Here is a 27463-nt window from a genome sequence, read left to right on the forward strand (position 1 = left end):
TTAGCATTAAATCCTATATATACACTATTATGTAGGAGTTAGTGGTTTTGCCAATAGGCCAACCTATTACAATAGGAGATGGGCCAGATTGGGCTTAATACACTTGGATCTTTAGGCCATCAAGACATATTTATGTAGTCTTGGGCCTTGGGCCCATGGAGGCCCATATTATTTAGAGGTTATCATGTAAAATTAAGCCCATTTGTTTGGCTTAAAAAATTCACATGTCTACATGTAAATATTTATATTGGTTTAATTTTATTTGCATTTAGAAGTAGTGTGATTTAAAACTCCACTCCGATTCAGTTTTATATATGTTTGGATGTAATGGAGTTTTATATGGATTTCCGCTTTTCTCATACACACATTTTGAAATTCAAACAATTAAAAGTTAATTGTCTGATGTCAATATACTTTTACACCTATAATGTTTTACATCGGTTCAAACGCAGCCTTAGATATGAAGTATAGTGAGAAGAGAATAATAAATGTGCATGGTTTCCTTGTTTCTTTGGAAATTTACGGTTTGTTATGAATAGAGTGCGAAGAGACCAAAATAAATAGAACGAGGGATGGTGGTCTGGACGTGAAGCCAAGGCAAATATCGGCACGGATGTGCGGGATATAAGCCACAAGCACGTGTGGAGAGACTGAAAGGTGAAGTCTGAAGCCTTGAATGAAAGGCCATGCCATATTGTCATTCAATCACTCCTGTCCGATCTCCAAAAAACCAATAAAGGTTTATACTTTTTAACATTTTTTCTTTTCAATATTATCTTACCATTTGAAACCCTAGCCTGCTGCATTCAAGTCTGATTTGTTCGTGCGGTTGTTCTGCTGCTACCGGAGGTTGGCGGCGTCGGTGGGATAAGGTACGTCCCTCCTCCTCCCCCTCTTCTTCTTCTTAGTCGGCCATTATGCGCTGAAAACAGGGGCGGTTCTCCCTCATCTTCCTTTTCTTCTTACCTGGTTGGCTGTTTCTCGTCGAAGATAGGGGCATTTTTCCCTTCAACTTCTTCTTCTTCTCTGGTTGGCGGTAGAATCTTGGGCTCCGACTTTGTCATTTTTCCGTTTTCTCAGTATTTTTCATCCAAGACTTGGAAGTTAAATAAATAAGAATTTGTAATAATATGATACATTAGAATCGGAAGTTTGAGGTGAAATGGTATTTGGGTTATTATCCTATATTTTGTTTTGGCGATCCTAATTCTGTTTAATTTGCAATAATATTTTAAAGTTGGAAATTAATCGGAATTTAATGTGGGACTATAAGAGATACCTAAAACCTTTTTATGGTGATTCAGGCATCATTTAAATTGACAGCACTACTGTAAAATACCGTCTAATAGCTTTAGAAACTGTTTTGAACTTTTAAAGAGAAGGTGGGATTGCTATCTGGCCCATCAAGGATGTAAATTCAGCTCTTATAGGAAAATGTTTTTTTTTTATCAATACAGGTAATTTGTATTCATTTATGATATTATTCTGGAAAGGATTGATAGAAGTATAGCCTCATGGAAAGCTCATACTTATCAAAATGTGGTAATATCATTCCAATCGAAATTGTCTTGGCCTGTCTTCCTAATTATTTTGTCTCCCTTTCCCCTTATTGATGAGTAAAGCCACAAGAATTGAGATATTTCAGCGCAAGTTTCTTTGGACGGACTGAAAGATGAATTTAAATACCATTTGGTGGACTGGAAAAAAGTTCATTCCATGGTGGCATGTGAGGGTTTGGGAATCAGACACCATAGTGTGGTAAACATTTCACTTTTCAGCAAATAGTGGTGGCACCTTAATTCTGCATCCAAAGCCTTGTGGCAGAAAGTTATAATTGGCAAAAATGGCCCAAGGGAAGGAAGTTGAGACCCAGGGTGGATAAATTCCTTATATGGCTATTTTTTGATCAATAACAAAGTCACAATAAATTCCTTATATGGCTATTTCATATGGAGGGGATGAGGGGAATTCAAAATGCCTGCTTGGAATTTTTCAAAGGCATCGATATCAAATACAAGGTTGGGGATGCTTTGAGGATCAAATTTTGGTGTTAATTGTGGTGTGATTATAAACTTCTGGTGGAGCTGTATCCATCTCCTTTTTTTGTGGAGGATAGAGAGGCAAAGGTGTAAGAATATTGCGAAGTCATCTCTTAATGCATAGTGTGGAAGTGGAATCCCCAATTCCAAGAAATCTGAATGGCTAGGAGCCTAGGAAGTCAAAATCATTTTCCTCTCTTATTACCAAATTATAGTTTTGCTATCTTATCCCAAATGAAGAGGGCTCCTAAGATTGGTTTTGTATTTGTTCTTTCTATTGTGTAGATTCATGGGACTTTCCCCATTCTATGGTGTAGGATTCTGCTGCCCCATCTAGGTTGGCTTTTCTGGTTTACATAGCAGTCCATGAGCAATGTCCAACAAAGAATCAACTTCTTCAAACAGAAGTTTTCATCTCTCTCTCTCTTGGTGTGCTTTGTTCAAAATCGACTATACATGGATACCTGTACAAATGTGACATATCATGCCATATGCATCTAATGTTAAATGTAAATTCCATATCTGACACCTTTTCTAGTCTTGTCGGATACCTGTACAGGGATATGATTTTCCATTAACTAAAATCCTGATATTTTTGGAAGGTAAGGAAAGAATTTATTGGTTAAAGAAGAGAAAACGTTACAACAACTTCCTGGTATACCTCACCAGAGAAAGAAGGGAACCTCATTACAGACTCCAAACAGACTGAGAGTAAAGCATCTGAAATACATTTTGATGCTTAAATTCAGATATAACTGACCACCAAGATGCAAGATTACATGCAGATATCTGTATCAAATCATCTATGTTTTTTGCTTTGTTACAGAAAATGCGACTGTTTCTCTCAGACCAAATGGTCACAAGAATAGCCATAGGTATGGTGCTTCAGATCAGCTTACCCTTTCTCCTCAGGTCAGGCAGCTTCCAGCAGTAACAAATATTCCACATAAATATGCTTATGCATCTACCTCTTTAATATTAGTGTCATTTCTCAAGACTAATGCCTTGCCAAAATTAACACAATTTTGTTATGATGTACGGATTTTTTATGGTATGAATTATTAAGATCCTTGTATTTCTTTCTTACCATGTTGACAGGAGAATACTAGTTTACCTATTTTTCTTAGATGTAAGGAGGGCCTAGGGAGACTGTAAACATCATCTGGTCTTCACTTTCTACCAAATACTAGTGATTAGGAGGGGGAGGGGGGGGGGTAGATATCTCCTGTGTCTAGCAGTGGAAGATGCTGAATGTCAGATCGTCATCCCTTCCCAGGTCCGTCTCTGTTGGGATGCCCTCTCCTCAGGTCATGTTTCGTTTCTCCTTCAGAAAGCAGAGAGGGCTGGGTTGGAGACTCCCTTGTTGTGAGACCATTTCAGATGGGGGTGAATACCAATTCTGATCACTTTCAGCAAGTTCTTCAGGAGTCTTATTCAACTCAATTACTCAACACAACGAAGGCTTGAAAAAATGTCGCATGCATCATCCTAGAAGGAGGAGACAAGCTCCACCCCTGGTCGTTGATCTTAGTGGCACAGAGAGAGGTGGGCTGGTGGCTGGCCCATCTTCGACAGATGTCCTGGTGAGCGAATTGCAAATTGTCCACATGGGTTCCATTTCATTTTGGATTCATAGGCACACTGTTCAAATTTTGAACAGCTGCCCTTTTCACTAGCTGTGCGGATCAGGAAGGATGCTTGTATTGTGGGCCTAATTCTAAAACCCAAACCCAATCCACTTCCCAAAAGGTGGTTCCTATTTCTGTTAGTGTACCTAGTAACTTCTAGGTGCAACCAGATTTTGACTATTGTGGGCCTAATTCTAAAACCCAAACCCAATCCCATTGCTGCATTCCTAATGTTTGATTCCTGTGGTTCTATTTGGCCAAGGCTCAAGGAAATAAAGGGCCCCATGCTGCAAGGTGGGCCCATTCAAGCCGGGCAAACTTTTATTATTATCATGGGGTTCTGAGATTAAGTGGGCCCAAGGGAAGAGAAATCCATTGATGGCCTTATTGTAGCAAGTGTTAGCACTCCTTGTTCTTCTTCCTCTCTCTAGACCTATTTCTCTGATGCTCAAATTGGGCTTTTGGACCCAGTGGGCCTAGTGTTTTAAAGGCGCAAGGGCCAATTTGCGCCTGAGGTGCAAGGCGCAAGGTGAGGCGCGTGCCTTTTTAAGCAAGGCACTAAATTACAAAAGAAAGCTAAAAATAAAAAAAGTCAAAAAAAAGCCAAAAAATTAAAAAAATGCAAAAAATTCAAAAAATATTAAACATAATGTTAATAAAAAATATAAACTTAAATTTTAAAATAAATGTTTCAAGAAACCTATTATCTAAAATTAAAATACATAAACATAACATGTAAAGCATATTCTAATGAAAATTTAAAAATCAAAGCAAACATATAAAGCATTTTCAAGCATGTAAAGCACACAATCTCTTATTTTCCTTAATTGCATTGCTTCTAGTAGCTAATGTGATGTAAAACTTATTGCATTCTTGATTCTATGAGTCGCCTTTGTACAATGCCCCTCAAGGCAAGCCCAAACAAGTCTATGTTAGGGTCTGAATAAGAATTTCAGACCCTAACATAGACTTGTTTGGGTTTGCCTCGAGGGGCGTGGTTGGGGGTTTGGGGACGGAGCCCTTGGCCCAACTGTTAGACTCAAAAAAAGCAAAAAGCGCAAAATTTTAAAAGGCACACACCTTGGCTGAGGCGCAAGGCGCATCAGGCGCACATCTAAATGCACTAGGCGTGCGTCTAGGACTTGGGCGAGGCGCATACCCTAAAATGTGCCTCGCTTGTGCTCCTAGGAGGTGCGCCTTTTAAATCATTTATTGAGCCCAGGCACCTAGCTATAGCGGAGCCTATTGTTTCCCTTATCCAAGTAGGATGAATGGCCGTGTGGAGCAATGGATGAATTTTGGCAAGATCCTTACAGTATCTTTTCTCCTTTAATGATTTATGGAGAAATTGGGAAGTGTTTGCCAAAAAGTTCTAGAATGAGACCTAAACTATCAACAGAGTGGAAATATCTAGCTAGCGCAAAGTGCGGGTCGTCCTAGGCCATGCCTCCCCTGAGATATTTTGGGGGGTCGGTCCGACATAGACCACGGCCCGAGCCCGCACGGGCCCATGTTGGTCCATGGGCCGGGCTGGTCTGTGGGTCGAGCCTTGGGCAATTGGGCAGTCAGGGCTGTGGACTAGGCCGAAGTTATTTATTTAAAAAATTGAAAAAAAATTAAAATTTTAATTTTATATGATTTTTGATGTATACAATTGCTTATATATACAATAATTAAATAAAATAGTATAATAAAAGTAAAAAAAGTGCTTATTTTATTAATATATTATATACTAATTATAATTTATATAATATATTATATATGTAAATATTTATAAAATATATATGGGCTGTGCCGGGCCACAGGCCACACGTGGCACTGCACGACAGTGCAGGCTGTGCCAGCCCGGCCTGCTGACCAGAAACCCCAAGCCCGGCACGGCCCATCAGCCCATACAAATCGTGTCGGGCAGCACGGCTCGATTTACACCTCTAGAAACATCCTCAGGAGGGTACTATTAAGCTCAACTTTGATGGTAGTAGTTTAGGCAATCCGGGTCCTTCTGGTGTTGGGGGAGTGTTCATAAATTCAGACAGGCCAATCATTGCTTTATACTCTGGACCTATAGGAGTAGTGGATTCAGTTAAAGTAGAAATTAAAGCAGTGATACAAGGAGCTGAATTTGCCAAAGAGTTGAATTGTGAACAGCTGGTAGTCGGAGGTGACTCCAAGCTGGTGATCCAGTGGTTAAAAGAACCAGAAACAGCAGCTTGGTCCTATAAAGGGGCTTTACGAAGGTTCAAATGGCTAACTACAAACATGTTAGTTCAATTCCAATGGGAAAGAAGATCAGCAAATGGGTTAGCAGATTCACTAGCTAAACAAGGGGTGCACAGGAATCAGATGATTTGGGCTAAACTGTAATTGTTTGTTTTATTCTGAGGTTCCATTTCGTGCCTCATCTTGGGAACCTTTTCTGTGTATCTTTTTGCTCCTAATCTTTTAATAAAATCACTCATCATTCATCAATAAAAAAAAAGAAGATAAAGCTCAAGAATGGTTTAGAACTGAATTGAGAAAATCATGAGGGACTTTTTGTGGGAGCTGGGGGAAAGGAAAAAAGACCATTTGATTAGATGGGAAAAGGTTAGGCAGTTGAAAGGTGAAGGGGGCTTGGGGATTGGAAATTTTAAGATGAATAACTTGGCTTTATTGAGCAAATGGTTGTGGAGGCTCCCTAGAAACCGAGAAATTATGGAATAAAGTTATCTCAAGTATCCATGGGCTGTCAAGCTATGTTGGCTACTCCGTGGAAGGCCATTCATGATATTCTTCCCTTGTTCTCCCCCACATAAGGTATGATTTGGTTTTGGGTCAGAAAATCAGGTTCTGGGAGGACATTTGGGTTGGGGATTCCCCCATATCTGTGGTTTTCCCCTCCCTCTTTGCTATTTCCAGACTCAAGGGTAAACCTATCAGTGAATTCATCAGTTCATCCTCTTCATCTTCTAACCTGAATTGGAATTTGGGCTTTACTAGAAATTTGAGAGAATCTGAAATCTCTAATGTCTCTGCTTTGATCAATTTGCCAAATTCAGTGCTTTTGGGGGACAGTGGCTCAGACTCTAGAGTTTGGGCTCTCAACCAGTCAGGTTCATTCTCTTGCAAATCATTTCTGGATTCTCTTGTTGGTACCTCCTCCTCCCCTTCTTTCCCTGTCAAGGAGGTCTGGTGTCAACCCATCCCTCTTAAAGTCGGTGCCTTCTGTTGGGAAATGTTCCATGGCTCCATTAACACTTGTGGTTTGCTTCAGAAAAAAATTCCAAATTGGTTCTTGTCCCCAAACTGGTGTTCCTTGTGTAAGCTACACGGTGAGACTGCTTTCCACCTTTTAATTTCCTATCCTTTAGCTAACTACATTTGGGAATGGTTTTCCTCTTTGTTTGGTTGCAGCTGGACTTCTCCTGTTAATCTGGAAGGATTATTTAATTCTCATACTTTCAGGTGCCCTAAAAAAAGAGGAAAAATTATGGGAAGGTGCACTAGAGCAGTAGTGGTTTGGACAATTTGGGAAGAAAGAAATTTAAGGATTTTTTATGACAAGGAAAGAAGCAAAAAAACTTTGATTGAAGTGATATCTCTAAGGGTGGCACATTGGGTGAAATCATTAAAGTTGTTTTCTGACTTTAAGATAGAAGACTTCTTCAGATCTTGGGGAACAATCGCTAATACGGCTTTTAGAAAGTCTAGAACAATTGAGGTCTGGTCGCCTCCAGTGGCTGGATGGAGGAAATTAAACTTTGATGGTAGCTGTATGGGAAATCCTGGACCATCGGGTCTTGGTGGGGTGATAAGGGAAGAAAATGGTAATATTTTAGCCATATACTAAGGTCCCATTCAGCATGGTGATGTGGTGAGGTCAGAACTGATGGCAGCAGTGTATAGTGTTGAAAAAGCCAAAGAAATGGGGATTAACAGGCTGATTATTGAAGGGGATTCAAAGATTGGTGTAAACTGGATGAAAAGGGGAAGGAGTAATATGGAAGCTGAGAAATGAACTCAGGCGCTTCAAGCAGATATCTAAAGACATGTTAATCCAAGTTAGATGAGTTAGGAGATCAGCTAACAGTATGGCTGATGGGCTGGCTAAACAAGGGATTCAAAGACAATCTATGTTCTAGGCTGGTTTGTAATTAGTGGTTTTCTTCTCTCGGGCTTTTCCTTCTGCCCACAACTTCTTGTTGTAGATGCTTTTTAATCTTATCAATTAATAAATTCTGTGTTGCTGATAAAAAAAGAGTGGTTTAGAACTAATGGAAGTGAAGTGCTGAAGGATCATGATGTAACATTGGCTCACATTACGCATAAAATCACACATAACCATATGCTCTGTTGAAGTGATCCATAGGAACCTAAGAGTAGTAGCCCCAATAGGTGACAAAATGAGAGAAAGTACACTAAGATGGTTTGGTCACATGCATGGAAGAACATCAACATCAATAGCATAGATGAAGTGATTCATTACAAAGTTGAAAGGGCTAGAAAGGCTAGGGGTAGAGCAAAAAGGACATGGGTAGTAGTAAGAAATGCTTTAAGCACTAATAGTTTAACAAAGGATGGCTTTAAATGGAATGGATTGGTGAAACAGGATTCGTGTCGTTGACCCCATATAGTTGGGATAAGGCATGGATGATGATGATGATTTGAATTTGGTTAGCACTAATAGTTTAACAAAGGATGGCTTTAAATGGAATGGATTGGTGAAACAGGATTCATGTTGTTGACCCCATATAGTTGGGATAAGGCATGGATGATGACGATGATTTGAATTTGGTTAGCACATCGTTGGGGTACTCTTCTGATAGCCTGGATTATCGTCCAAGTGGTAGAAAATCTAGACAGCTTGCGTAAATCTATGATGTGGTGCATTGGTGGTCACAAAGCTTGCCACTAGAGGTGCTCCAAGTATCAGAGGGAAGCGCAGAATAGGCAGAGGAAAGTCGTTGGTCCGTGGTTAGTGAGAGTATTATTGTCTTCCCTTTTGGCAGTGTTTTATTTTTGTTGTACTTGTGTATGGTCTGCTTTTCTAGTTTGCAATCCCTCTCTTTGTCTGCTGTTTGGGTGTTTTGTGCTTCGTATTGGGCCTGGACTGCTCTTGGGTGTTTTGTAGTCTATGATGTTACTTTATTGGCCAAGTCCAGCATGTGGGGGATGGGTTCTGCGCCATTTTTAGGCTTAAGGTGTTTTGTTTTTCCGTGGAGCTTCTAGTGTTTCTCCTTGTATGTATACACACAAATTCTTTCTTTTATTTTTAAATAATACCTACCTTAAAAAAAACTTGCTACCAAATACTAGTGATGGAACAAAAAGGAGATTTTTAAATGAAAAGTGGTTTCTCACTTTGCCTTGCAAAGTATAGATCTTGTGGTTGGGGAGGGGAGGGAAGGCCAGGTAAGTCTTCTCTTTTGGTGAACTTCAGAAATGTTTATTTTCAAATAAATTATTTCTCTATGAAGAGCCCTACTTGTAGGGGATATTTGGCCTAGCCAAATCACTTTCATTGGAAACACCAAGAAGGATTGTGAAGAAGGGGATGGAGGATGAAAAATGTGGAACATGAGAGAAGCCCTTCTTTTTCAAAAGCCCAAGTTCATTTATTAGAACAACTAGAGGAATATACCTTTCTAAAGATTTAGGAAAGATAATCTCTAAAACCTTATTTTTATTGGATCCTTTAAGGTACGATGCTAGAGTTTGGTGTCTGTGCCCTTCTGGCTCCTTTTCTTGCTCCTCTTTCTTTGACTTCCTTCTCATGACCTCACCCCTAGTTTTCTAATGAAAGAGGTATGGAGTGGGCCTGTTCCACCTAAGGTGAGGGTTCTTTGCTAGGAGATTTTATTATTCGAAAATCAATACTTGTGAGATCCTTCAAATTACTCTTTAAAAAACAAAAGGAGGCTGATATATTTCAACTTTTAAAAGGTTAGGTCCAAACCTAACTCTTGAGCATGTATAATGTTTGACAACATTCCTAGGTATCTTATTCCACCATTTATTTGATAATAAAAGAATATTTATTAAAGAAGAAAAAAGTGAACAAGAGAGGTAAAAAGTAGTCATCCACAAAGAAGAGGAGACCTCAACAAAAACACGACTCAAAATAAAAACAACCTCCAAAGAGACCCTTTAAAACCTAACACCCGACACCCCTTCCACCTAGATCCCAAAACAACAGACAACAAAAAAAACAAAAAACAAGCAAGACATGAGCCAACCACCATTACTCCTCTGCATAGTTGTCAAGGTGTTGCCTAGGCGCCCTTGGCTGGGTGCCTCACCCAAATGCCTTGACTTTTAGCAACTAGGCGCCTTTCTAGGTGACTAAGTGCCCGCCTAGGCGACAAAATTGACAAGGCAGGCGCCTTTTATAATATCATTTATATTGCTGTGTCTTATTAATGTATGTGTTAATACATTTTATTATATGTTATATATATCAATTATACTTTGTTTTAATGTTTTACTATTGAAATTTAAAAGATTAAAGGGTTTTGAGAAGAGAAAAAGAAAGAAAGAAAGAAAGAAAGAAAGGAAAGAAAGAATAGAATAATAAAGTTCTTTTTTTTCTATTCTCTCTCTCTAATTAAATAAAACAGAAACTCTATCCTTGTTTTTTTTCTATTTTACTTTTCATCTTGAATATTTATCGTATAAAGTTAATAACCTTCTTTAGCTGCTAATTAATATGAATTTGCTCTATTAAATGCTTATTATAGTAGTATTATTTTTGAAAATAATGAAATTAATATATTAAAAAGATTTTTATCTTTTAAATGTATGATTTGCCATATTTTTAGAGGAAAGTTAATGTCTTTAATAAAGAGAATTGCTATTTTTTTTCAATTAACATACATGCTGGATGGTATTTAAAACTAGGAAATTGGCCGAAAGTCAGTTTTTTATATTATAAAATTTTTATCACCTAGGCGACTAAGGTGCCCCAGTGTTACCTAGAATCACCTAGACGCCTTGAAAACTATGATCCTCTGTATAGCCATCATCACTCCCATCTTCTTCTTCATTCCAAGCCTCTCCTCCTTCCCCCACAACTTTCTTCAAACTCTCCTCCCTCCTCTCAAACTCTTCAATGGATCTTATGGCAAGTGCTTCTCCTCCCAAAAAGAAAAGACCAAGTTTTTCCTAGATGCCTTGAAAACTATGCTCCCCTGTATAGCCATCATCACTCCCATCTTCTGCTTCGTTCCAAGCCTCTCCTCCTTCCCCCACAATAACTTTCTTCAAACTCTCCTCCCTCCTCTCAAACTCTTCAGTGGATCTTATGGCAAGCACTTCTCCTCCCAAAAAGAAAAGACCGAGTTTTTTTTCTCCAACTTCAACATTTTTTCAGCAATTTTCTCAATATTTGGTGCAACTTTCTTCTTTGCTTTTTCTCCTAAAATTGTTCCAGCTATCCTCAAGTCAGTTTCTATCCATTCCTCAGTATTCTTGTCTTGCTGTTGAGTATTAACTACCTATGAAACTGAAAGCGGATGACAATTCAGTTTTCTTCCACTAGGATCAACTAATTCTAACAATTTCCTCTTCATGCCCTTTCTCTTTTAAGCTTTCTTAAAATTCTTTGTAGGACCAATGCCAAATAGGCTGAGCTTCAGTCTAGAGAAAACTTCAGTTACATGTACAATATGTATCTTTCTAGAAGCCTAGAGCTTCTTAGAACCAATCGAACCTTAATAGAATCACATCTTTCACCCATTTTCCTCTTGCGACCCAAATTGACACCCAGCTTACCAGCCACAACCTCCTCAAAACAAACTAGAGAAACAGATGAAAGCTCGTTGTACTTATCATTTGCTTTTCCGAATGGGTCAGCCTCTTCAACCCCAACAATTTCATTGGTTTTTAGAATGACATCCGATTGATTTTCATTGTCCCCTAATCACAACTCCACCCCTTCAGCTTCCTCCTTTGCATCTCTCAAATGCAACTCCACCAAAGAAGGGCCAACTTCTTGAGATGGCTTGAAAGCATCGTCTTGAACAACAAGAACATTGTACACCGCAGTAGACTCACCACAACGAAGAGCACAAGCCCCTGTGGACAAACCATCCATACCATTAGAACGGTCGACAATAGAGCCAATGAGCAGCTCCTCTTTGACTGTCACCTCTCAAGATCTCCTTGACTTGACTCTCAGTTTTCCTTTTAATATTCAAAACATTTTTCCTTTTAAAAGTGACTACGTGATTTTTTTCAATTGGGAACATAGACAACTGGTTCCCACCTCCCCCCTTATTAACTCTAGGCCTCAAAAGGAGTTCGCCACTCAGACCATTAACCAACTTCATGACCCAAGGAGACTTTTCCACTCCAATACTCAAGCTTTTCTCTATTTATCTACCTAGCCCCACATCATTATCCTTCTGATCCTCAATGTGTCCCACCAACCTTCTTTGTACACCATTCATAATACTTTACCATGAAAGAGGACCTAGGTTGGAACTCGAAACTGCTTTTGGTTGGGACTCCCCTTGACTCTTCGAATCCCCACTTCCACCACTCCTATTGAGACCCAATTCATTGCCTTCCGTGGGGGAAATTTAATCTGTATTTCCCAAACTACCCTTGTCTTCATCCTCTTTGAAATCTTCAAGTTGAACTGGTTGTTGCACTTCTCAACTGTTTCATTAGGAATCTACGGGTTCTTACTACTCATCCTCTGGTCCTCCCCCACAAACCCATATTCTCTACCCATTTTTTCGGATAAGATCCCTCTACCACAAGTCTCAGACTGGTTGATTTTCCAGTAACTCGCAAAGACAGAGAAGAAGGCACCAAATGGATTTCATCCACTTCGACCAGGATACACGCACAAACAAGATTCCTCTAGGGGCCAAGGTTTAAAATATTGATACAGGCCAATATGCTAGTAGGGGCATAACGGTCTATTTTGAAGCTCATTCTCCTATTTTTTTCTTGGAAACAGGTTCATAGGGGTCAGTTTAAGGCTGGTCTACCCCTCGAACCAGGTCAGACGTCTATATGACTTTTGTAGGGACGTATCGTTAAGCCACCAATACAGGGCGAATCGTGTCAAATTTTTGAACCATGGTAGGAGCTTGTCCTAGAACCAAAAAATTTGAATCTTACACACACATCATCCACTGCTTCAAGAGTTTGAAAACACCACGCGTAAAGAGGAATGCCATAAATGTTAATCCACACAAAACTTGTTGAACTTACTAGCGGGTTCCATCTTCCAATCCTCAAATCAGTAGACCAAAATTGAGTGTGCTGTCGATCCAAATTATCATCTACCTCCTCATTTCTAAAAATGAACAAGAAGAACCCATCATTCAGTTTCCTCACTTGAAGAAAACTATTTGGCCTCCAAGCAGCAGCCACCCACTCCACAACTTCATCTAGGTCTGAATTAACAAAATGACCCACTAAACTCCTCTTAATCAAGCTCAGTCGCCCATATGTACTCTTGTTCTAGCCAGTGTTTTAAAAGGCATGGGAGACATACGCCTGGAGGTGTGCCTCCAGGCGAGGTGCTCCCAAAACGCCCTGAGGCATATGCCAAAGGCACTGACACCTCTGAGGCATACACCTCAGGTTTAAGAGGTGTACGCCTCATACGCTTTTTTCATGAGGCGTGCTAGAGGCGTACACCTCATGCGCCTCATGCACATCTTATATAAAATGGCAGAAAAAGAAAGAAGAAAAAAAGTAAAGGAAAGGCAAAGAAAAGAAAAGAAAAGAAAAGAAAGGGAAGGTCTCTTCGGAGACATCCGATAAAATTGGAACGATACAGAGAGATTAGCATTGGCCCCTGTGCAAGGATGACATAGACAAATCAAGAAAAGAAAAGGAATGGAAAGAAAAAATCAGATATAAAAAGACCCCCCTTTTAACTAATGTATGCATCTTTATTCTTCTCAATATAAAAGATTTTTATTAAAAGTAAAGAAAAAATCAGATTCCCGCTTCCTCTTCATCCTCCTCCCCTTCCTCCTAACCCCCTTCCTTTTAAGGAGGCTTACGCCTCCTTGTGTTCGGGAGGCTTATGCTTCTTGCATTCTGAACTACGCCTCACGCCTCAAGGTAGTTAAACGCCTCGCGTCACACCTCCGCATTTTAAAACATTGGTTCAAGCATACATGCAGCTCCCTTGACATCATTAATTGTTGCCTAGTTGATAATTGCAAAAGCACTTCATCCCTGGTTCTGAAGAAATGTGTAATAGTCTAGTCTCAAGCTAAGAAGCATGAAAAGGCTTGTCAATTAGTTATGTTAGCTCAGCATGGTTCATCATGAGAGTGTTGTGACAATTTTTTTAGCTCACCATGATAACTTCAATCAATCTTCTGTAGATTTTTCATAACATTAATGCAAGTATAGAATTTTTTTGGGTTGTTGATATTAGGTTATGGCTAATAAGCCCAATTCATAATTGTGGACAATGTTTTGAAAAAATGTTATCATATCATAAATTGTAGAGAAAGTCGAATGACTCGAATCAATTTGAATCATGAATCGTATTGTAGACATAAGATTAATTCTATTTTTATTCATAAAAAGATTATTTTTATTTTTCACAAACTTGTAAAAAATTAAATATAGAATAGGTATATTAAAAGGCTAAATATATATAGGAAAATGATTTTACCCTATTTTTATCTATATCTACTATATATGTACTTAAACAATAGAATTAACCAGTTGTACAAGATAACCCTTAGATGATATAATCAAGATTGATTTGGAAGTCAAATTGTCCATATACAATGGCTCTTTAACCTATATATGATGAAAATAGTGTCAATGTCCGGTCATAAATAACATAACTAAGCCATTTTCAAAAACAAATCTCCCTTGAAAAAACTATAAACCAAAAAAATGACAAATTAGAGAACTAATTCTTAATTGAATTTATTTGAATCGTAGTGAATTGCAGGAATCTTAATTGTGAGAATCAAAATGTAGGATTCAAGCAAAAATCTTACAATTTTATTTTTGTAGGAGGGGATTCAGGCATAAGATTCTAATCAAAACCCTTAAGATTCATGGTTTAAATCATGAACTGTATCATAAATCATAAGATTTTAACAACATTGATGGGGAGTGATTTGGGCACACCATTTTAATTACCTTAATCAAAAGTGCTTTGGTAAGTTTGCCACATATTACTTGTCCATTTTAAGAGTACAAGTAGGATTGAAAAGATTCAAAGAGATTTTCTTCGGGATGTGAAGGGGAGGAAGAAATTTGAATTTAGTGAAATGGGATAGAGTTGGAGAGGCTAGAAGAGCTAAGGGTAGACCAAAAAGGATGTGTTGAAGTAATAAGAAATGATTTTCAGTTGTTGTTTTGATTTTTTTTTGCTGAGTTAATTCTCAATAGAGATTGTATGTTATATGAAGTCATTTTCTGTTTTGGTAAAATTTTCCTTGTCAAAAAAAAAAAAAAATCTTTGAGAGTACATATGTTGAAAGACAAAATATGCCCCTGTTTTGACTAGGCATGTACCTGGTTTATTGAAACTAGGTGTGCTATAGTCATTCCCCTTAACAAAACTTCATTTATCATAATCTGAATGCTAACTAGAAGTGGAATAAGAGCTCTGGACTGTTGGTCTACACCACGTATGTCCTCAAATTGTGAATGCTCTATTGTCCAAGAGTCAGGCTTCATTATGCAAACTGTGCAGATTGATTATCATATTTCAAATCACCCCTCTTGGATTTAGATCACATACTAATGCTTCGATTCACCACCTTTGTAAGCTTATTCTTTTGTGAAGGACCAATACTTGGAAGTCGGAACTAAATTTCTTTTTGTATCTTCATCAATCAAGATGTGTAGATGCCATGGATTCCCAAGAATCTCTTACAAACAAAATGTTTTGGATGCGAAATGGGTGGGGGTGGGGAGCTGTTCCCTGAACCTGAGTTCAAATTTGATTGTACATCATCCTTGCTAAGGTAATTTTGGTATTTGTTCTAGTGTCTGTATTTTCTGTTGGAGTTGGATCAGGTGAATGCATAAAAACTTAATTCAGTGATAAACTCACTTATGAGCTAGGGTTATAATTTTGAGTTGAGAAGTGAAATTTTTAGAAGTTAATTTGTGGATGTTGGCACAAATTACTGAATACCTGAACCATATTTTCAGAAGTTCAGAAGTTCTTTTTTGGGTAAGTGGATTTGGAGGTTTGGTAAAGAAAGGGAAAGATGGTGGAGGAACCTAGTGGCAGCCAAATTTAATACAAACAGAGATGATTGGGTAACTACTTCTGTCCCCTCTCTGGGATGCTTTCTTTGGAAGAAAATAATGGAATTGTTTCCACTTCTAAGTAGAGGTTTATCCTTAAAACTGGGGAATTGTCAAAGAGTCAGTCAGTTTTTGGAAGGACAATTGGTGTAGCAACAGGCCATAGCAGAGTTATTTAAAATTGCAGAGAACCAGGAAGCTTTGGTTGCTGACTGCTGTGAAGTTAGAGGTAATATCTGCTCCTGGTGCCCTTCTTTCAGAAGGCAATTTCAGGACTGGGAAGTTGATCAAGTGGCAGAGCTGCTGGAGATATCGTCCATCCAGACTGAATCTGTTAGAAGAGGATTCCCGGAGATGGATCTGGAACACAGATGGGTTGTTCTCAGTCAAGTAATTTTCCAGGAATTTAACAGTTGCCTCTCACGCTGATTTTCCTGCTGAGAAAATCTGGAACCCAATTGCCCCTTCGAAAATAAATGTCTTGGTCTGGGCTGTACCATTGGATAACTGCCTCTCCAAAAAGAATATGGAGAGAAGAGGGGTTCAGCTCCAGGACATGTTATGTGCTCTGTGATCAAGTGGAAGAAGACAGCAACCACTTATTTCTGCATTTCCCTGTTTCTATTTCAGCCTGGAAGCACTTCTTTTCTTTGGGTCTTTCTTGGGTCATGCCGGCTACTGTACTAGATCTAATGTGGTGCTGGGAACTGCAAGGCCTGTCCAAGATGGCAAAAAGTGTATGGTCTTCTCTTCCTGCAGCAGTGATCAGCACCATATGGGCAGAAAGAAATAGAAGAATTTTCCAAAATAGATCCAAGGATGTAGACTATTTTATCACCTGTTCCTTTGGAAAATTAGTCTCTTGGACTGCAGCTGCAAAAGGTCTCCAGTCCAGGGTATTGGGAGATCATCTGAGTGCTGGTAGTTTTTTAAATTTGTAATGTAATTCTGGGTTTTTGGCCTCCAGGTATCTTGTTTGGGGTTCTCCCTGTATTCTGTTTCTGTTTCTAATAAAATTACTTTACCTTTTACAAAAAAAACAATTGAAGGAATTCTCATATTGCACAGTTTACTAAATTAAATATATTTTTTATTATTTCAGCTAAGACCCATATGGAGTATCATTTTGAAGGTCTCCCTTAATTACATCTCTGTGAAGGGTAGAGAAAACCTTTTGATCCTGACTTGGAGAAATAAACGAACTGAACAAAACAATATACATAACATAAACAATTAAAGAACTCTTTAAATGAGCAACTCTAGTTACATTTCTTTTCATTTCCAAATTTTATAGAATTAAGAAACTTTTTAATGCCATTTCTTTTTTTGCATATACAATAATTTTACAATGTTTTTTCTCATTTCTTTTCTTCACAGTAAACCGTGGCCAGAATAATCTGACACTAGATGGCATTACTCTTCTAGATCTTGCACTTGGAGGGGAACTTGTTTTTTTTTTCTTTTCAATTGCAATCAAATTTTATTAATGAAGTTCAAAACATTTGTCTCCTTTTACTTTTCTCTACCCTTTGAGTTTCCTTTTACTTTTCTTACAATTGTGCCCAAAACATTTTTCCCCGATCCACTCCTTGCTTTTCTATTCACCAAGCTATTAGCTTCCCTTGGGATCCAAAAAACCCTCACCTCCATATCTCTAGCCAACCACCTGAACCTTTTTGCTTCATTACTGTAGCACCACAAAGCAGCTTCTCTCTTTTGTAGCCACCCAACCACCACTTTTCGATCTCCTTTAAGAACTGTCTTTTCCATGTTTTGGTTAGAATTATTTCTTGTTGTTTCTAGAAGGGTGGCTGTAATCTCTCTCTAGGGAGATTAATAGGGATTTGATTGGTTATGTAACTACCCCTCTGGCCCTCTCTAAAAGTGAGTGATATACCTGGTGTCCTACTTAAAGAGCGGAAGAACAAGGGATGGGACACTCCTTTAGTAGCCTGAATGGGCTTTTTAACTAGCTTATTATCCTTCTGTCTTAGACATGGTCCCAACCCACTTAATTGAGTTTAAAATGGGCCTAATAATTATCCTTTTAAGTAAATAAATAGATCTCATAAGCTTATAATTAAGCCTATTATTTTTCTTAAAGAAAAGATACATTTGATGTATCTTATAATAAATTTCACTTTCAAACACATTAAATATTGTGTTTCTTTTCTGTGTTTGACCTTTTTTCATGACTTTATTGACTTGAGCAGAACCCTTCATACACACACATGTACACACTCCCACTCAAAGTGAACAATCAAAAGTATTTCATAAATACTTGTGATATCAAATATATATAAGACAGGCCACTAGCCCATTAAATTATCTTGACAATGTTATTATCCTCTACACCCAAAAATCATTCCAATTGAATTAGTGTTTCAAAATGCATGCCTAGGCACACAGGTAAGGCACATTTTAAGGTATGTGCCTTGCCTGAACCTAGGCATAACTCCGTCGAAGGTACATGCCTGGTGCACCTTGTGCATTAGCTCAAGTGCAGGCCCTCTTTAAATATGTCTTTTTGTTATTTTTTTAGAGTCCTATATGTTTTACTCCTTGGTAATGGTTTATTAATGTCTAAGTTACCTTTTTATTGCTGTTTGTACACTGATAACTGTCCCAACTTGAAAAAGAAACAAAAGAAGAACTTTCAAATACCTAAAGCTTTAGTTCTTGCAAATAAGGTCTCAACATAAAAATTTCCACTAAGGCTATGTTTTGTTTGAAGGAAAAGGTAGGGAAAGGAAGGGAAATATAGGGAAACCTATACAAGGTTTGTAAATGTTTCCCTACATTTCCCTTCTTTTTCCTTCAAACCAAACACAGCCTAAAGATACAACAGTAATACAACTAATATCTGATCTCTAATCCTAAAATAGAATGAACTGCTGCTAAAAACACAAAGCTAACTCATTTATACATTGGACCAATTTTAGGTTTAGGGTGCTTCCCTAAACCCCTGCATGGACTTGTTCGAGCTTGCCCCAAGGAACCCTCCTAGGATTACCATTTAAGAATGCAAGATTTTTAACGTCACATTAGCCACATGAAGTTGCAAGTAGGAGAATAAACAAATTGAAAGTTAACATGCATGAATTGTTGAGTGCTTGAAGAACTTGAGTACAATTCACGTGTTTGCTTTCACTTCCACATGTTCACTTTGAATATGCCTTTTATGTTATGTTAATGTATTTTAGATTGAACTTTGTGAAGGGATGGGATATCCATCACATGGACGTCCAAGTCTTGCGGAATGGACTGGGTGAATTTCAAAAAAAATTTTTCCCATCTTTGCAGGGAATCGAATTCCCTATTTTGAAAACATATTTTCAAGGATCAATCTTGAACCATGAACCAAATCAGATCTGAACCAAAAGGAATAGGAGGGAGGATATACCTGATACGGAGAAACAATATCTCCCAATGGAGGTGTTCACGCCCAAGGAAGGATCCAAAATCTGCTCCCACTGAAGATGGCGCAGTGCAGGATGGAGCAGAATCAACAATGTTCTTCCAAAAGAACTTGACCCTTCGCAAGAATCAACCGGATGGCTTGTGGGTACATCTCCAACCAATCCTTTCCCAAAAGATTGGAATCAAGATCAGATCTTGATTTCTCCCAAGAACTGGAGATCGAACTGAAGGCAATGGCGGCAGTAGGAAGGAGGCGGTAGGAGTGAATTCGCAGGGTGCAGAAATCTCTCTTTCTGTGATTTTTTAGCTCTGAAGAGAATCAGATGTGTGTCTTTCTTAGGCTGCCACCCCCTTCTTTTGTTAACTTAAAAGATCAGCTCCTAATCCAATTAGGAACAACTTATCCAAATCATATTTGGATAAGATCTCTCTTTAGGTGATAGGGATAAACCCTTATCTTATCTGCAGATTGAATCAGCCATCTCCTAATCTAATTAGGAGGTTTCCAGATCTAAATCTTATTTAGATCTTGGACTCTCTAAGTGGATAGGGTGTAGGCCCAATCCTAACAGTTGATCCATCTCAGAATTCGCCTCATAATTAATTAAATAAACAACCCAATTCGAAATGGGCTTTAGGCCCATTAAGCCTATGTACTCACTTAACCTTCCAAATTGCTGCCCAGTTGGGCTTCCTTGTATGGCGTGGGACCCAAACATTGATCTACACATCAGCCACATGGGTTCGGCCCAGGCATTGTTACAAGGCCTGGCGAATACACTGTTAAAGACAGTGCACCCCCTGAAAACCCATCTTATGGGCTCTATGGGCCCAACACTTACCCTAAGTGGTCCCTGGGCCAAGCCACCTTGTAACACCTAGGGACTGTGGGCAGATGCAAGATTAGCCCATCAGGTATTATCCTCAATGGTCTTACACTTAACCTCTCAGCCCATAATGATCAAACACTACCTGACAAGAGAGGACCTCTCCCTCGGCTTCCAGGAACGTGTTGCACTCTCAGCTCATATGGATCCCGGGAATTAAAACCTTTTGCAAACCATTTCGAAACCATAACATATATATATATATATATTATCTTTATATAAATATATTTTGCAAAACAAATCTCAACGATTGAAATCGGCTGCCGGCAGTTTTGGTTTCCATTAGTGAGAGTGCATCCCTGATCATTACCTTTGTCCGACAAAGGGGCTGATCCTGTCACTATGATCACCCACTCAAGTGAATTCTCAGACGGTCCCAACATACCCAGGTTTTGACCCCTGCTAAGGATCTCACTGAATGGTATATCAAAGACAGCCCAATCTGACACTTAGTGCAGTATCATAATCGAGTCTAGGGGTCGGGTGTAACTTTCTAGTTTTGCCCATCAATCTCCAAGGTCCAGGGCAATATTGGAAATCTGGTCTGGTTCAAAGGTTCTATTAATCCTACACTGTATGTGCCTAGGGTCTCACCCTGGCAGCTGAGACAGGCCACCCCAACCGACTTGGTGGCACCACAGTGTCAGCCTTGTCAGGATAGGTCTCCCCAGACCGATCCACTAGCTGTGAACGTTCTAAACTAACACGAGTCTCATTAAGTGTCCAGTTTAAGGTTATTACACAGAAACATACCAAGGGAACATGAATCAAATATGCACTTTTATTCATTTACAATAAACTCAAAAAGTACATCATTCTGATTGAAGCTAAGGGCATACAAAACTGTCTAACAAGTAGGCATTTCAAAACATTTAATTCCTTTTAAATTTCAGGTTTGCATTTTTCAATGCATTCTGATTTTTTTTTATTTTTTTAATTTTTCAAAAAGGTATGCATCTCACCTTGTGCCTTGCACCTCAGGTTCTATAAGGCCCTTGCACTTTTTTTATTTGATAAGTAAGGTGCTTGCACTTTTTTTTTTTTTGATGAATGAAGGTGCTTGCACTTTTAGAATACCGAATTAAATATAAAATCCCTTTCTTGTACAGACAATATTAATGCAGTCTTTTTATTGCACTAGAGATCTGTCTATGTTCAGTAATAATATGTGATATCCATTACCAAAAAGCAGTAGTTTCGTTGGGAAGTTCATTACCTCAAAACTTGTGTGGACCTCTTATTCATGGTTCATGGATGATAAAGTTTACATATTGTTATTCATGAGACAACCTTGCTTTTTTCCATCTTATTTTGGGATAAAGGAGACTATGGTGAATAATTGTTCGTTACTTTGCACTCAAGATTGAAATATAGACATGTGTAGATGATTGATTTCATGGGCCATATATAACTTCTACATTAAAAAATGTCTCAAGTGACTATGGAATCGTAACATGGAGCAGTAATGGGAAAGCAAAGCAGGCAGTCACTGCAACAAGCAAGAACTAGGGTAGGATTGCTTAAGAATAGTGACTTATGTTTTTAGATAAGCAAGAGATCCAGAAAATATGCATCATTTCTTATTAAGGAGTTACATTTATTTCTCAAGCGACTACATCTAATATCCATTGGGTATTTAAATTCCTTCTTAAGAGTTCATTTTTTGAAAAGTAAAAGCTATCTTTGGGTATGCAGAAACATCAGTAGTTGTTTTTGTTTTAGATGCTGGGATATGGCAAATATCCATTTGAAACATTTTATTCTTTTAATTATTTATTTTTGATTAGCATTTGAAACATTTTAAGAATTGCCTGTTATTCATTTTTATTTTTCTTAGTTGACTCATTTGCTGTCTTAAACAAACAATTCCTTCAGAACAGGTCTGTTTCCACTGGGCTTCGTTTATGTGAGTTAGTGTTCATGTTCTCCATATTCTGAAATCCTGACACATGGCTGCAAGAGGACATATACCTTTTGAGGGGCGTCCTATCCAAGCCCCAGGGATGATGCGCCATGGTCCATTTCCTGGACTGGGCCCTCCTGCTGGTCAGCGTGTTCTTGAGCCACTTCCTCCTGAGCTTCTAGAGAACAAGTTAGCTGTCCAGGCTGCAGAAATGGAGCGACTTGCAAGGGAAAATCATAGACTAGCAGACACTCATGTCACCCTGAGACAGGAGCTTGTTGCTACACAACAGGAAATGCAGAGGCTGCAGGCACACATAGGAAGTCTTAAAACAGAAAGTGATATTCAGATTAGAGTTTTGTTAGAGAAGATAGCTAAAATGGAGGCAGAGGTTCGAGTTGGTGAGAGTATTAAGAAAGATCTGCAACAGGCACATATGGAGGCACAGAGCCTAATAACAGCCAGACAAGAGCTTAGCGCCCAAATTCAGCAAACAACTCAAGAATTGCAGAAAACCCATGCTGAGGTTAAAAAATTACCTGAAATGCATGAAAAGCTTGACAGCTTGAGACAAGAACATCAGAGGCTGCGGTAAGGAATTTTGTTATGGTTTTTGTTTTTTTTTTTTCTCATGACTAATTAATCTTGAAAGTTGGAAATGGTATTGTAAGTGTAAATCCCAATTTTGAGTTCCAAGACTGATTTTCTTGACCTTTGGGAAAGGCTGAACAACAGAATATGCACATCCCAAGGATTCAGGATCAGTTTGGCTCCTGCAAAGCCTACAAAATGTAGTTCCTGATCAGCTAGTAAACTGTGGTTCTAAAGGTTTTTTTTGTGTCTTCTGTCTTTTTTTTGGTTGGGAAAAAAAGCGCTGCGTTTGAGTATGAAAAGGGTTTGAACATGGAGCAAGTGGAGCAAATGCAAGCAATGGACAGGAACCTGGTATCCATGGCAAGAGAAGTGGAGAAACTACGTGCTGAGGTGTTAAGTGCAGAGAATAGAGCACGCGGTAATTTTCCTTTGTTGTTATTCTGATGGAATGTTTTACATGAATTCATTTTATTTTCTTGCTTTTCTTAATACTAGTGGTATGTTGTATGTAGCACCAAACCCTTATGGGGGATATTATGGAACCGCAGATCCTTCATACCCACCACCTTCTGTTCAAGGTGGCGGTATCTACATAGATGGTTATGGAAGGCCACAAGTTCAGATGGATGGAGTAGTAGCAGGAGAGGGGATCAATCTATACAGGAACGCCAATGCTGCTGCTGCATCTGGTGGTGGTGCAACTGGCACTGCCTCTGCAACACCACCTCCTGCTGTTGCTGGTAGTGGTAGTGTTGCTACTGGTGCTAATGAAGTGCCTGTTGCAGCGGCAGGTACTGTTGCTAGCGGTGTTGGAAGTGGTGGTTGGGGAGGATCATATGATCCTACAAGAGGTGCCCTTACTTCAGTTGCCCGAAGATAAATGTGGGGTAACCTTCGTCGTGGTGTACCATCATTCTATCATATAATCATATATGAGCCCACCAAAAATATAGATACCATTTGGCTCGAGTCAGATTGTCAGAAAAGTTTACCGGAAATGTTTGAGACTTTAACTGCAAGAATGGGAACACACCGCAAGCATGGGATATCAGAAATTTCATCAATACAAGCTACCAAGCTGCAACACGCTAGAAGCCTATGTTACAAATGTATTCCTGGAGGCTAGATTTTTCTTAATATTTTCCAGTTGAAGTGAATAGTTTAAATGAGATTAGAGATTTAGAGCTTTGTATTCTATCGGTGAGGTTGATAAGAGAAACTGAAATCTGCCGTTTGATCCTAAAGCAACTCTTGGAACAAGTGTTTATTATTAATTACTTGCATCAAAACTGAATGTATTTGCTCTGTCAATTACATGTAGTTGGAAAAAACAAGTGGATCCTTCGGAACATTGGAAACGAGGCACATCTGTCTATTAAATGGAAGGGGTAGAGTTGGTTGAAAGGTGACTAAGATTTTGAATGGTGGTAGCATTTTCCCAGATATTCTTTGTATTTTACTTCCAAACAGTCCAAGCGTTACCATCAATTTAGCTATTCTTGAAATTTATACAATCTTATTGACTTTACAATTAAAATCAGTTGTTCCAATAGTAGTGGTTTAACAGCCGGATTGAATGTATCATGATCATATAACGCCCGTCTGTTGAGAAAAATCTTGAATGACCATGATCTCCTACCCACAATAATTTTTTCCACACCTACCCACATGATACTACAGTTGTATATCCAAACTGGTTTTGTACATAGAACATTGACGCCATTCAATTTGTTTGTTAGCCTGTGGGGAAATAAGAATGTTCCTGTGACATGTTATGAACATGAGCAAGTGAAGCAAGTGGCAGTGGATTCCGGTAGCATGTGCACATTACTGTGAACTAGGTCATTGCATAAGACTGAATTGGTTGAGGTATATGTTGTGCATCTCTCATTATGGAACCAGAGGACCGAATCTGAGGTGAAGGAGAAGAGGGAAGGGCCGTCATGAGAAGGCAGAGGGCCCTAAGATGGCTGTTTATCAATGGGAGATGAGGAAGGAAACGGCAAGGGAGGTCCAATCCAAAATGAATGTACCTAAGGCTCAGTTTGGAAGGAGTACAAATACAAATATGTATTATGCAAATACATACAAAATGCAAGGTTTTGCACACTACATATTTGTATTTGTACTCCTTCCAAACTAAGCCTAAGGAAGAAGAGGAGGGAGTATAATTGGGTGGAACTAAAGTCCTATTTGCTTTTTGGGAAGTTATTTACCTGGGAAGTTATTGACCTGAAAAATAACAGAACATGAGTAAAATGTACTTACCCGGGTAAATAAGACAACAATTGTTTTAACCATAAAAATTCATTATTAATAGGGATAATTTTATACCATCTAAGTGTTGGCAACTTTCCCTCCAGGTAGGTAAGTAAGTTTTCATGGACCCCATGGAAAATAAAATTTTGATCCCATATAAATGTAAAAGAACATCGTTATCTTGGTCAACGGACCCTAAGAGTTTGATAAGGAAAAATGTTCTTATCAAAGATAACATTGTGACAAATATATAGAGAAAAACAATAATTGAATTTACTTTTGTTGTAAGGACACTAACATTGCTAACAGGCATAATCAAAAACTTAAAAAAAAAAGAATAATCCGGAGGATGTTGAAAAGGACGAGCATCATTCGAAACAGGAGTGCACATCCCAATAGGAAAGAGGGAGAGAGGCCTGAGATGGCGTTGCGAGATGTTTCATTGATGTGCCTATGGTTATGTTTAGGTGCATCGTTTTGAGCATGAGAGAATAAGCACCAGAGATAAGATAGAGAAATTTTATATTTAGCAAGACAAGTGGCATGAGATGTTTCAATAGTGTGCCTATGTTTATGGTCAGGTGACCATTTTGAGCATGGGAATAAGTACCAGAGATACGATCAAAAATATTACACTTAGGCTATGTTTGGTTTGAAGGAAAAGATAAGGAAAGGAAGGGAAACTTATACAAAGTTTATAAAAGTTTCTCTTCTTTTCCCTATTTTTTCCTTTAAACCAAACGCAACCTTAACAAAACAAGTAGCAAGAGATCTATACTCATCATTCCAATCAGATTATTTTTTTTTTTTAATTTTTCGTGGAAGTAAATTTTGAACATATAATTTAAATTGCAAGAATGTTGGCAAAGCATCCTACATGTGTGATCAATGTGAAAATTCCAAAAATAACGATTATAATCATCTAAAAATAAAATATAATATTTAAATCCAAGATTAGGTAAGGACCCCAAACACTAAATTTAATTGGACAAAAAAACCTAAAATGAATATGAAAAAAGAGGTAATCTATGACTCTTTGACATCAAACAATGATGACGAATAGATGATATTATCATGATCAACTGAAAAAACAAAAGTAGAAACAAGTTGCTGAACCGTCTTCCAAGACGAATGTTCTAAATGAGAATTCCACGAATTAAGAGAATCCTTTTCACCAACAAAAACAAAATGAAAACGAGAGGAGAGTGATCCACTAAGGGTCCGTTTGGTTTGCAGTTGGAATCGGAATCGAAATTGGAATCAAAATTCCTCCAGAATCGGAATTGGAATGGTCTATTCTCATAGTCTGTGTGGTTCAGATAGGAATGAGAATGGAAATGAAAATTGAAATCAGCAGGAATGGGATTTCATTCCCAAAAGAGAGGCAGGAAATGGTCATTCCCTCAAATGGGGGAATGCCATTCCAATCGAAATGAGAATAGAATTCTGATTTCGCTCAACCAAACAGTTAGAATTGAAATCCCCATTTCAATTCCAATTCCAAACCCCTATTTATGCGAATCAAACGGAGCCTAATTCAGGAAAGTTGACAATTACCATCTTGACGAGTCTTTGTATAAAGAGGCTCTTTGATGATCCTTCACCAAAATATAAGGATGGAATTTAGTGGGATGACTTTGCATAGAAGCAATTTGAGGGATATGAAGGACATTGGTGAGATGAAAAAGACGATCAAGAGGGAGAGATATTTTGTTGAGGGTAATTAGGTTGCTGTTGGCATTTGGCTACATTATTGGCTAGGGGTGCAATTTGGGTGGGTCCAGCTCGAGCCCGAACCAACTCAATTCAAAATTTCACACGGGTTGGGATTGGATTTTTGGTCCTCAGGCTAGGTTGGGTTCAAGAAGCCGGGATTTTTATTTTTCAGGCTGGGCCAGAGTTTAGTCCTTAGATATCCTGAGCTCGATCCTATTTATATATATTTGTATGTATATAAATTTTTATACATATTTACATATATACATATATGTATACATATTTGTATAAATGTATACATACATATATAATTTTAGAGTGGATTTATTGCCCAACCCAAATCCAACCTGGGTCCGAACCCAACCTGAATCCATCAAATTATAGTATGGTTTGTGCTCTGGTTGGAAAGGTCAGGCTTAACCTTGGGCTCGGACCTTAAGCCCAAATTTTCCACCCCACTTTCACCCCTATTATTGGCATTCGATGCTGAAACCGGAAGGGATATTGAAGATGAAGAGCGCTAGTTCCTTAAAATCTCATGATTTCTTAACACGCCATGCAAGTTATGGAGATTGAGGAAGACAAAGTCAGACTTGGTGGTAACAAATGTGATGAAGAAATTGTAGTTTGCACCTAAACCATTTAAAACACTTTGAAGAAGATCTATGTGATAAATAGGTTTAGAAGCTGCTTGTAGTTGATCAGCAATACTCTTAATTTGTTAAACATAATCTCTGATAGAATAGGAAATCCTTAATGTATTTGGTTCTATTGGCATTTACT

At 38.4% G+C, this 27463-nt stretch overlaps 1 protein-coding gene and 1 non-coding gene across 4 annotated transcripts; both read left to right on the forward strand.

Moving 5' to 3' along the window:
* The first annotated feature begins 513 nt into the window (after window positions 1-513).
* On the forward strand, window positions 514-24109 carry LOC104605363 (protein FLX-like 4). 3 transcript variants are annotated; one of them, XM_010270100.2, is made up of 4 exons: window positions 514-872; window positions 22089-22702; window positions 22984-23123; window positions 23218-24109. In XM_010270100.2, exons 2-4 carry the CDS (start codon window positions 22158-22160, stop codon window positions 23583-23585), a joined length of 1053 nt encoding a protein of 350 aa, XP_010268402.1. In that variant the 5' UTR covers window positions 514-872; window positions 22089-22157; the 3' UTR covers window positions 23586-24109. The 3 variants fall into 3 exon arrangements, with proteins under 3 accessions (XP_010268402.1, XP_010268400.1, XP_088748975.1); XM_010270098.2 differs by having other exon boundaries at window positions 684-872; window positions 22084-22702; XM_088892849.1 differs by lacking the exon at window positions 514-872 and adding an exon at window positions 15486-15612 and having other exon boundaries at window positions 22084-22702.
* Window positions 13404-13506, forward strand: LOC148789790 (U6 spliceosomal RNA). Its single transcript, XR_016079961.1, has one exon. It is a non-coding gene; the product is annotated as a U6 spliceosomal RNA (small nuclear RNA).
* Window positions 24110-27463: the final 3354 nt, after the last annotated feature.

The sequence above is a fragment of the Nelumbo nucifera genome, chromosome 8 (assembly GCF_055504915.1).
Source record: "Nelumbo nucifera cultivar China Antique chromosome 8, China Antique-T2T, whole genome shotgun sequence".
In the NCBI taxonomy this organism is placed as follows: Eukaryota; Viridiplantae; Streptophyta; class Magnoliopsida; order Proteales; family Nelumbonaceae; genus Nelumbo; species Nelumbo nucifera.

Coding starts and splice junctions, on each gene's coding strand:
- LOC104605363 (XM_010270100.2), top strand. CDS start 22,158: ATGGCTGCAAGAGGACATATACCTTTTGAGGGGCGTCCTATCCAAGCC. Junction 22,703..22,983: donor CAAGAACATCAGAGGCTGCG/GTAAGGAATTTT, acceptor TGGGAAAAAAAG/CGCTGCGTTTGAGTATGAAA. Junction 23,124..23,217: donor TGCAGAGAATAGAGCACGCG/GTAATTTTCCTT, acceptor TGTTGTATGTAG/CACCAAACCCTTATGGGGGA.